At 36.1% G+C, this 12251-nt stretch overlaps 1 protein-coding gene across 1 annotated transcript in view; it reads right to left on the reverse strand.

Annotated features, from left to right (window-relative positions):
* GUCY2D (guanylate cyclase 2D, retinal) overlaps positions 1–12251 on the reverse strand; it is a 149171-nt gene that overhangs the window by 16087 nt on the left and 120833 nt on the right. The window contains exons 15-18 of the mRNA XM_053719487.1: positions 11060–11158; positions 9206–9300; positions 8304–8389; positions 6290–6349 (exon numbers count right to left, since the gene is read on the reverse strand). Of these exons, the coding sequence (XP_053575462.1) occupies positions 6290–6349; positions 8304–8389; positions 9206–9300; positions 11060–11158 (340 nt within the window). The remainder of the gene's footprint in view (positions 1–6289; positions 6350–8303; positions 8390–9205; positions 9301–11059; positions 11159–12251) is intronic.

Genomic DNA, 12251 nt, shown 5'->3' on the forward strand with positions numbered 1-12251 from the left:
GTGGTAATTGTATCCAATAAATGGCAACCTTTACAGGGTTACGTCACAACCCGGAAGAAGCTCCAGGCGAGCATGAGAGTGGAGTGAAACGCGCACAGGAACGAGTTGGTTTGTCGCTATCTATCTCTGTTTGGGGATTCCCTCTAACTGCTGTTATCTACTGTGGCTTTACTACACCATCCGGAAAATGAACTTTGCATGTGGATATTACAGATAGACAAGTGACTGGTGGCACAGGGGAAATCTCTGGCTGCGGTCCACCTTCACGATCTGGAAGTGCAAATCCCTATGGTTCAGTGAGTGTGTTTATCATCATTTGCCTTTGTTCAGGGTATCATGCTTTGGCTGACCGTGGATACAACGGGTTGTCTGTGGATCGTATTATAGTGCTGTTTCATCTGACTCACTATACGCTTATGCACCTATGCCAATCTGCATTGCCTTTCACTACTCTGCTCTCTTTGGAGAAGTCTTACAACATTAATTGCTTTGCTTTACCTTTGTGGTGCACCCCAGACATAACTCACTAACCGGCTATTACCTTGAACCTATATCTTGATCTGGGGGACCCCATTACATGATGTTTTTAATGTTTATATTGTATTAATTAATAAATATGTTTATATTGTTTTGTGCAAAAACCTTTCTCTCTGCAGTTTTTCCTAGTTGTTGACTTTGATATTGATACATAAGTGCTGGTTACCTAGACTTTTAGATCCCACTTATTTGGTGGGACCTACTTTCTTTTCTATTTTGTGTATATTCATTTGAACTTTACTATCGCTTTAACCCATATGATACTCCGACTCAAGGAAGTTTTAATGGCATGACACTCATTTCACATCGCAATAAAAGTTACATACACATTGAAAATCACAGAGTTCCCTTAGAGTCGGTACATCACATGGGTACAGGTGCCTGTAAGAACTAACAGCTGTACCCATGTGACGTAGTACCATTCTGAGGGAACACTGCCAATACAGGGAACTCTAAGTGGAGCAACGTGGATGCAAGCAATCTACAGAATCGTGACATATTGAGAACAGTGGTGATGCCTGGTGACTATGTGATGTGCTTACTGACAAGATTTTTAATGTAAATATAACTTGCATTGAGCTGTGAAGTAAGCTTTGTTTCATTTAAATCTTTCTTGAGTCAGAGTTGCCTGTGATTTTAGTTTTGTAGTGCATGACCTGATATCGGAAGTTACTAGTAAAGAATCTGCCCTAATTTACAGCACGGTGTTTGACTGTTAAGAAGCATGGGACTTTTTCTTTCTTGGATATAACGTTAGTAGTCATAATTAGTTGGATTTTATAGTTAAAGATTGATTGTACATTGTGTATATTTCATATGTGAATTTTAGTAAAATATATTTGTTGTTTTATTTTTATTTCACTCTTTGGGTTATATTTTCCATAAATTACGTGAGTGCTTATGTTTTTCCAGAGTACAATTGAATAAAAGTTACTTTACTCCACCTTAGAATTATAATCATAATACAATAATGTTCTCTGGGCTAGTACTTGGCTGTTACAAATGTGTATTAACATAAGTAATAAAAAAAATCTAATAGAATACATTTTCTATCTCTTACTTTTTTATTTACAGCAAAACATTGTCAAGTTGCTAATTACAATTTTTATACACACAGAGGAAAATGAAAGGGAAGTTTCAGGGCAAAATCTACAGAGAACAACCTGAAAAGGAGATACAAATGTGGCCTAAGAAAAAAAAATATGCTTACCTGATCAATTCTTTTCTTTTGGGATGAGGAGTCCATAGGAATTCCATAACATGTGGGATATACTTCCCGCCACTAGGAGGAGGCTGAGAGCCCACACAAGAGCTTTAATCCCCTCCCTCCTCAGTTTAAATGGACAGTCTACACCAGAATTTTTATTGTTTAAAAAGATAGATAATCCATTTATTACCCATTCCCCAGTTTTGCATAACCAACACAGTAATATAAAGATTTATTTTACCTCTGTGATACCCTTGTATCTAAGCCTCTGCAGACTGCCCCCTTATCTCAGTGCTTTTGACAGACATGCAGTTTAGCCAATCAGTGCAGACTTCTAAATAACTCCACGGGAGTGAGCACAATGTTACCTATATGACACACATGAACTAGTACTGTCTAACTGTGAAAAACTTTCAAAATGCTCTAAGCTAAGAGGCGGTTTTCAACGGTTTAGACATCAGTTTGAGCCTACCTAGGTTTAGCTTTGCAAAAATACCACAAAGGGAACAAAGCAAATTTGATGATAAAAGTAAATTGGAAAGTTGTTTAAAATTTCATGCCCTATCTGAATCATGAAAGTTTAATTTTGACTAGACTGTCCCTTTAATGTATAGCTGAACAGAGAAATGGAAACAGATAGGTAGGAAAAACAAAAGCAGGGACCACAGAGGTACAAATTAGAACTGTTGCTCAAAAACTGAAACGGGCAGGACCTATATGGACTCTTGTCATCCCTCTTATCATCAGGTAAGCATACATTTTGTTTTCTTTCGTATGATGATACGAGTCCATAGGAATCCCATAATGTGGCATTTAATACCCAAGCTGAGAGTCTATGTTAAGGAAAAGGAGGCACAGAATAAGGCAGTTTCCTGCCAAAAACCGTTTCCCAAAAAGCAAAAACATCAAAACAGACATTTTTTAAAGAATGTATGCAGAGAAGACATGTTGCAGATCTACAAATCCACTCCAATGGATGCATAATTTATTACAGCCCAGGAAGTAGCAACCGAACTCTAAGAATGAGCTGAGATGTGCCTAGGACGAGACTTCCCTGCTACCAAGAAGTTCTGAAAAATCTCTTGATTGAACAAAAAGCTAGAGCTACCATTAGACTTCTTGCATGTAAAGAAACCAGAATAGAGAACAAATAAAGTGAACTTTGTTTGGAATCCTTACTAGCTTTAAGGAATATATTTAACACTCTACAGAATTTAAAGAAGGTATAACAAATCTTGTTTAAAAATTTCTGCAGAAACCATTTTAGAGAATATGCATATAGAATACCATTGTGTGTTAGCTGTACATACAAGTTATCATATCCCTTTGCCAGGAAAGGCATAATACATAATAAAACAAGATAAAAGGAATCTGCTTTCATACATTAATATACAGAGGCCCATTTACCAAGCTCCAAATGGAGCTTGAGGCCCGTGTTTCTGGCGAGTCTTCAGACTCGCCAGAAACGCAAGTTATGGAGCAGCGGTCCTGTCCGCCTGCTCTGATGAGGCGGACAGAGATCGCCACAATTCAACCCGATCGAGTATGATCGGGTTGATTGACACCCCCTGCTGGCGGCCAATTGGCCACGAGTCTGCAGGGGGCGGTGTTGCACCAGCAGCTCACAAGAGCTGCTGGTGCAATGCTGAATACGGAGAGCGTATTGCTCTCCGCATTCAGTGAGGTCTGTCGGACCTGATCTGCACTGTCGGATCAGGTCCGACAGACCTTTGATAGATATCCCCCGAGGTCTGATAGAAGTTAATTGCTGCTCGTATAAATAAAGAGCAGGTATGCAAATTATAACCTTATGGGCGCTCCTGTACCTTATATTAAGCAAAATGGTCATACAGTAATCATTTAACTCACATAATGTGCACATGGTATTACCGCCTATGTAGTGTTCTGTCAAAAACAGAAGACACATATACATATAGTATATGGTATAAACTGCGTATAAACCATCAATAAATGATTATACAGGAAATACACAGTCATGCACCAAGTAAATGGAAAGATATTATGGGCATTATTGCACCTGAGACATCATGTATTGCCAAAACAATATCTACATATATAAGGTGCATGTGTATATGTAATGAGATTGTATGTTCTGAAGCACCTGCAAATAAACGTGTAACCATACACATAATCTAGGAACATTGTCCAAAATTCTTAAATTAGTATGTTCTGTAAACCCAGAATCTATCTTACATACAAACAATACATGTAATTAGCCAGTACAGGACTTGTAATTAGTATGTTCTGTCAGAACAGGAACAATGTTGTGTATATTAAGTTACATGTAGGATTGGAGCTAACCACCAAATATACTGCCATTGCTATATGCAGATTGGTTTTAGATCAGCGGTTGCTCTTTATGAAATATGCACTGGAGCAGCAGGGATAGTGGCTTATGACTGATTTGCATGTACAATGTGAGGTAGCACAACTATTGCATAGCTGGTTAACCTTACAGACTGGAACCGTTTTGCTGTACAGAGGTATTTTCTGTAGATATAACTTCTATTAAATTTGTCTTTTCAGAGTATATCCTAATAAAGGATAAGATCCTTTATTGTGAGAAATTACCCCACAAGTTGTGTCTGCAGGTAGGCAGGCTAGTCCCCCACCTATGCTATACTTGGTTAACACAAGTATTTATTGATAGATGATGGGCTGTTTGAGTGCTATAGCCCATTACCTGACTGAAGCACCCCTCCATTAAGCTTATCAGCATGATGTCTGTTGCTGTAGCCAGTAGAGAGCCCATCCAGTGCTTGTACAGCAGAAGATCTAAAAGGAAATACCTGTATTCCCACACGGGGAGGCTAAAGGACACATGGGGAGGCTAAAGGACACATCCCTGCGACGCCTGAGGTTAGTTATGGCTATAATTGCATAGGGAGATGCTGAGCACATAATAAGGTATTTCTGTGCACCGGTCTCATCCATAGTTGCCAACAGTCCCTGATTTCCAGGGACAGTCCCTGGATTTTGTTGTATGTCCCTGGATTTTTTTTGTCCCTGGAAATGTCCCTGAAAATCTCTTTTGCACAACATTTGTTGTTTGCTTATATATATATATATATATATATATATATATATATATATATATATATATATATATATATATATATATATATATATATATATATATATATACATACACACACACATACATATATACAGATAGATAGATGATAGATATAGTTTATTATTTAAATATAATTCATTCCTAATGGAATATTGTTATTATTATTGAATGGGTTCACGTATTATTTGTCTTTCTAATTGTGATGCTGTCTTGTAAAAATAACCATATGCCCAGAATGTGTTCCAGAGACTGGGTAGGTATAAGAGCTTGGTGCTGTAATCTGTATAATAAACTATGGATAAGTCTAAATTATACTATTACTTTCAAATGGGTGTGTTTTGATTGCAGAACTGAGTGGGCAGAGCAGTTGAACAGTAGGTCGTCAATACTCCAGTAACCCGCTTGCTTGCTCTGCTGCAAAGTGTCCCTGGAATTTTTTTTAAATGTTGGCAACTATGCTCATCCAGTGTGCTGAAATCTGCTTTCTATTGATCTTTTCTTACTAAATAAATCTGCATCAGGGGTTAAGGGTCTCACATTTATTCAAGCTCCCATTAAATAAATTTTTTTAATCAAATAGCTGGAGCACCTCAATCTTTAGCCTTTCCTCCTGGGAGGCTGAGATCAAACTAAGGAGACAGGGAAAGTGGGAAGGGATTAAAGCTTGTGTGTGGACTCTTGGCCTCCTCCTAGTGGCAGGAATTTTATCCCACATGTTATGGAATTCCTATAGATTCTTTTCATCATATGGAAAAAAATTTTTTTAACAAATCAGTGCTGTAATTTTAATAGCTGAGACAAAGAGTTTGTTGGAACCAAGAAATCCTGTTAACAAGACTTAAATTGTGAATACATATAAATAACTAAGCAAATGATTCAGATAAAAAATACTATTTTTGGTTGAGACTTTCACTGAGTCTTGGTAGCAAGGACCATATTTCATTTCTTCAAAACCATTTTTTTCCAATAAAGATCCCAATTTAATGAGTATCTTCCTATGGATGTTATGCCCAGTCCATTAGTGATACGAAAATCCAGTCCATTAATAGCAAATCCTTCCCCCTTAGTAGCTGAGGTGTCTTCCAGAGCTCAACGGAATGACAGAACATGGCCGTTTTGTCCTAATCAGACTCTCAAACAAAACACACTTTATTTCTTTCACACAATGAACAATTTCAGTTTATTTTCTTCATGTTTTTATAAATTATAATTCTTAAACCTTTGTAAAAAAGATAAAAGTTTCTCAAAATGGTTGACACTACATCATCAAGACAGGGACTCAGTTTGCAGTGTGCTAACCATAGTTCCTCTTACATTTGCACCAAAGCGTATTTACCATTGGGTCATTTAGAACCCTGAATCCAATGGGTAGTATCAACATGAAGACATTTTTTTTTTTAAATCACTTCATGTTTTTCATTTGTTTCTGTATAATGTTTCTTTCTTTCTCCAATTTCTTCCTTCTGCTTTCTGGAATTTCATCCAAGCTAATGCCATGGTTACTGGCCCTGCATACACACAACATAGAAGTTTTGGGGTAAGTTTCAAAACATTATTGCCTAAAATATTTACTAGGTGGCAAATTTCTAAGAAATATACATATGTCACTTTTTTTTAATTTGTATTATTTTTTAACATTTCACATGGATTACATAAATATAAACTCTTTGTTTAACATAAATAAACAATAGTACAAAAAAGAATATGGCTAATAAAAAAGTAATTTAATTGCTTCATGTTATATCCATTTTTTCTTTTTTTTTTTCAAATAGTTTAACCAATTTTGGGCTAGATTATGAGTGGAGTGCTAACTGCTGCGAGTGAGTGATATCAGCTTTTTACATGCAACGGAAATAGCATGCATATTACAAGATAAAAGTTCGCTCGAACGCAATCACGGTTTACACTTGTCAGGTTAGCGAGATGAGAGCTCGCGTAAAGGGTAGGGGAAAGGGAAAAAAGTTGCATTAAACATAACATAAATACACTTAAAAGTACAATTACACTCAAATTAACACTATCTAAAAAATATTTATATATATATATATATATATATATATATATATATACATACAGTATATATATAAAAAGAACATTATCTTCTATGTGAAGAACATTGGAATGTAAAATTTGCAATATAAGCTTTGCAAATAGTACTCTTGACTAAACGTGGTTGAGCTAGCACAAAAGGTTGGGTGTTAAGTTTTTATTTTTTTTAATTGCAGCTCCATTGAAGTCTACAGGGGTATATGTTAATGTGATCGTGACTTCATGAAGTCTATCTTTTTGCACGCATCAGCTAACACGAGAGCACAAACTTTTTACTTTCAACTTGTAATATGCGCATAAGCCGACGTGCGCAAAAATCTTACTTCCAACGCTGTTAACGCTCAAGCGGGAACGTTAAATATTACTCCACTCTTAATTCTATAGTTTGAATTTGCTTTGTAGCCTTGAACAGCAATGCACTACTGGGAACTAGCTGCTGATTGGTAGCTGCACATATATGCCTCTTATTATTGGCCCAAACAATCTGTTCAGCTAGCTCCCAGTAGTACAGGACAACAGTTTTCAGTTTTTTTGGCTACATTATTGATATAGAAACCATGGTCATGAAGGTTACGGTTTCCTTTGAAATCCCAGTCACAAAGGCATGACATTTTTGAAGGCTACATTATTGCAATGAACAGTTTCACTGTTTACAGTGTGAGAACTGTTAAAATCCTGTTTGAGAACTGACACTTCCTTCTGATAGAGACCCATTGTGTTCTTCTTAATTTCAAATGTATGTCTCATCAAACTGGAAAATGGTGCTTTCTCAATAAATAATTGGAAATACTGGAAAAAAATAATCAAAACCCCCCAATACATTTAAAATATTACTGGTGAGATTAAAAGTGTCACGCTAGTGATAGCACAGGACACGATAAGCAATCTCACTGGACCGCGCTAACATTAGCTCGCAACTTGATATTACAAGTCCATGGTAAATTTATCAGAGAATGGTTGGCATGGCCGACATTGCTCTAGCGCAACCTATACTTTCAATGGATTTGTGAAAAGAGAGCTGGTATTACAAGATGAAAGTTAGTTTGCACTTGAGCGCAACCAGAACTGAACACGACTTTTTAGCGAGATTTTAGACCTGAAGTAAAAGGAAAGGGTTAACATTTGCTTTGTTCTTTTGGTATCCTTTGTTGAAAAGCATACCTAGGTAGGCTCAGGAGCTGGAAGCCAATTCCTGATTATTGGTGCACATATATACCTTTTATCATTGGCTTACAGATGTGTTCAGCTAGCTCCCAGTAATGCATTGCTACTCCTTCAATAAAGGATACCAAACAGAATTAAGATAAATTGGTAACAGAAGTAAAATGAAAATTGTTTAAAATTGTATGCGCTATCTGACCCCTTAAAAAAAATGTGAAAGAGATCAGTGAAAAGGGTATGACATTTACTCACCCAGGTATAATATCTGGGGGTATTGGGAGTGGTTTATTGAATCCTTCTCTTCCAACTAACCAGTAGGTGTCTTCCACACCTTTACCCTAAAGTTCAAGAGAACATGCATAGTAAGACAATCTGTAAGAGCAGTGCAGTCACACGTTATAGTTGTAACAATCAGAGACTTTACCATCATTCACCACTCCATCTACCATGGTTATAATATATTAGATGTCACAGAGTACTGGAAAGATAGTTCATTTCTAGTTTATTACCATACAATTTGAGATATAAACCATGTTGACCAAATCTGGAACCTATGCTTTAAAACCAATTCTAGTTATTATATTTTTAAATCTTCTTTATTAACCACTAACAGATTCACTGCAATGTTAGGAGGGTATGGAGCTTTATGTTGCAGAAATTAACACAGAATTGTAATAGTATTATCTAGGAATTTAATTATTATTGTGTTTATATGCAGTCAATTATTTACCTATATCTACTTCAAATTACACTACTGATGGAGAAAGAAGACCTTGTTAGCCAATAAATCAGTGATGCTGTATTTAACAATTCAATGACACAAGGGGAAGTCTAATAAAACTCAATGAGACTTAACAAGTTGGTGTAGTTGTTTATTTTACCCCCTTTAACAGTTAGTGACTCTAGTCTGATACTCTAAACACAGGAGTGGTCTAGAAAAAGTGGCCAATTTGAACTTTGCAAGTGTGTGATTTGCAAGAAGAGACTGGAAAGGACAGGGAGTATTGTAACATCTAGAAAAATGTATCAGATCAAGCTCTTTATGATAAAGGTATTTAGGCAGAAGATTGTCCCCCTTCTATCTGAAGGACTACAACTATAAAGGTTAGTGAATCATCCAGTTTAATTTATTCTTCAGAGCTACTTTCATTTACCTTGAGTTCAGTTTTGCCCCTTACGTCTACCTTGTATCCTTCCTGCAAAGAATGCAAGATGTTTACTGTGCTAAGGTTGACGTGGACTCGATAAGCTGGAAAAAAATGTAAAATATTAAATATTATCCAATTCAACTTCAACCAACGAAACTTAAATTCTAACAAGCAGCCACACACCACAAGAGATTCTTTTTATTTTGCTCTAGTAAAGCTGAATCAACAATGCATGTTCTTGGAGATCTCACTTAATATATTGTTCAGCTGACTTCTGATTGTTTATTATACTCAGCATTTTTGTAAGCAAGAATATTTTTTGCTGAAGAAAAAAATATTTTGTATTTCTACAAAATATAAATCTTCTCTCTAGTGTTGCCAACTTTGTTTGAAGAAAATAAGGGAGACTAAGACATTTACAAATTAAAAATTAGTTACTGGAAAAAAAAATCACACACTTTATTTTACAATATAATACAGTTTGGTACAACACAATTCTTCATACAAATCATCTTCATTCACAAAGTCTAGCTTAAAGGGACAGCCTACACCTTAGTCATCTTAAAGTCTTACTTTAGATTTAGGGCTAGATTTATTAAAGCCCTACGGCTGCAAGTTCTCACAAGAACTTGCTCGCCGTCATTTATCAAGCAGCGGTCACCAGACCGCCGCTTCCCTAACCTTTTCGCCACCTCTAATGTGGCGAAATTCAATCTCCTCGGTCTAGCCAGATCGAGGAGATTGATAGCTCCTGCCCGTGCGCGATTGATTGCGCTCGTGTGCAATGGCGAATACCTGTGGGTAATTTCGGCATGCCACAGGCGAGCTGAGGCGTACAGGGGCGCGTGTACGCGCCCCTGTACACCTCAGCTTTAATAAATCTAGCCCTAAGCTGCAAATAGACTCCTGCACCTTTTTATCATGCAGCAGGAATAGTAAAAAAGTTATTTTGAAATGAATCTGACCACTTTGAAATGTCTTACCAAGCTCTGCCCATTGATGACATCACAATCTGGGCTGCACATGGCATCCAATCACAAAAAGCTCACTAGCTGGATTTAACAGACTGTCAATGCTATTCAGCAGAGATGTAGCCCAGATCGTGATGTCATCAATGGGCGGAGCTTGGCAGCCATTTCAAAGTGGCCAGAAACAATATTCATTTTAAAATAACTTTTTTACTGTTCCTGCTGAAAGATATAGAAAGGGTACAGGAAGCTTTTTGCAGCTTAATCTAGGTAAGACATTAAGATGACTAAGGTGTAGACTTCCCCTTTAATACATTCAACATCTTTCTGCAAATCCATGAATTCTATTTCTCATTTAAGGCACAGTGGAAGTAAAGACATTAAACTCTTAGATACATCAACATTATTAACTAAATAAGAGCATAAGAGTACAATATTAAATGTTTAAAATTAATATTTAAAAAAAATAAATTAGGGGAGAAAAAAATTCTTCAAGCAGATAAATAATGGAGCCTGAGAAATCCCTAGATTTAAGTGAGGGTTTCTATTTTAACCTTAATAACAAACACTTTTAAGCACAATATTATCATATTCTTTACATCATCAAATGGTCTCTTGTTCACTAACTGAAACAAAATGTAATATTGTCTGCATCCTACAACAAACTACCATATTTTATTATGTAGATAAAGAAGTGGGAAAGACATGAAGAAAGTCAGACTAATGAGGAAAAAAAACAAACAATTGAGGGAAAGGCTTATTACTAAAATGTTAAAATGTAGAAAGATTTCCAGAGTATAGGTGGACATATTTTGTAAGCAATATCTACATGTTTGGCACAGGACGTTTGCTGTGATTGGGTACTATCAGAAGGGCTGATAGATGTACTCACGCAGTCCTGTAGATTCCATGCGGGAAGCAGTGTTGACTGTGTCACCAAAGAGGCAATATCGAGGCATTGTAAGACCAACCACTCCAGCTACACAGGGACCTATGAGGAAGAGGCAAACATAAAGGGTAAGATAACAAGTCACACAGCAAATCAGTTTGCGAAAACACTGTGCGCCTTATGGCTTTTTTGCATTTGTGTTTGCGCAGCTATTACAAGTTGAGAAAGAACTTATTTTGCATAATGCAAACAGCCAAATCGTGTTCACGTATTCCCCATAGAAGTCAATGGAGAAGACAAATAAAAAAAAAAAACCACTAAAACCCTAATCTGTTGCGCAAAGCCCATGACGTATTCTCCTTGAAAAGAGTACATGAAAATGCAAATATTTCATATTGCGAAAATGTTTTCGCAACGGAATGTTCAATTTATTTATAAATGAATATTTCTCTATATATGTGATGATTTTTAGACTGATATATCTATTTATAGCGAGATATGTATATGGATATCTATATGTCTAGATATCTTGAGATCTAAATGCGAATATCTCTTTGAAAATCCCTCTGAGATATTGTTTAATGTGCATAAGATTGTAATGTAAAATTATTTTCATTATCTCTATAGTTAAACATATCTGTATACATATAAATCCATGTTTCTCTATGGACGGTATGTGTATGTATGTCAATGTAAAATCCCTTCATTGGCTTTTTTTTTCTAACACCCGAGATAGCATATCTTTGAATCCTTATAACTTTTGTGTGCAATATTTTTATAAAATATTTTTTATTAGACAGTGTTAATATGACTATAACTGTACTTTGTAATGTATTTTTGAAGTGTGTCGATAAACGTTTATATTGCACAAAACTGTTAACTACAGCTCTTCAAGCGCGGAAAGGATTGTTGCGTAAAAGGCAAATACGTGCACGCAATTGCGATTTTTCAAGGCTTGTAATACCTGCGCAATGGAAATTTAATTTGAAAAGACCATATCGCGCGCAGATCACTCATAACACACAATTTGTAATCTTGCCCAAAGGGTTTTAAAGCTACAAAAAAATACATAAGAAGTTGAAATAAACATAAAAAGGAAGATGTCTGAAGCAGAAGTTTAGAACAATATATATTGATGAAGGATTACTTATTCACCGTGCCCCAATGGTTGTTAAAGCCCATATACAGCATTTCT

This window comes from Bombina bombina, chromosome 6, assembly GCF_027579735.1.
Source record: "Bombina bombina isolate aBomBom1 chromosome 6, aBomBom1.pri, whole genome shotgun sequence".
NCBI lineage: Eukaryota > Metazoa > Chordata > Amphibia > Anura > Bombinatoridae > Bombina > Bombina bombina.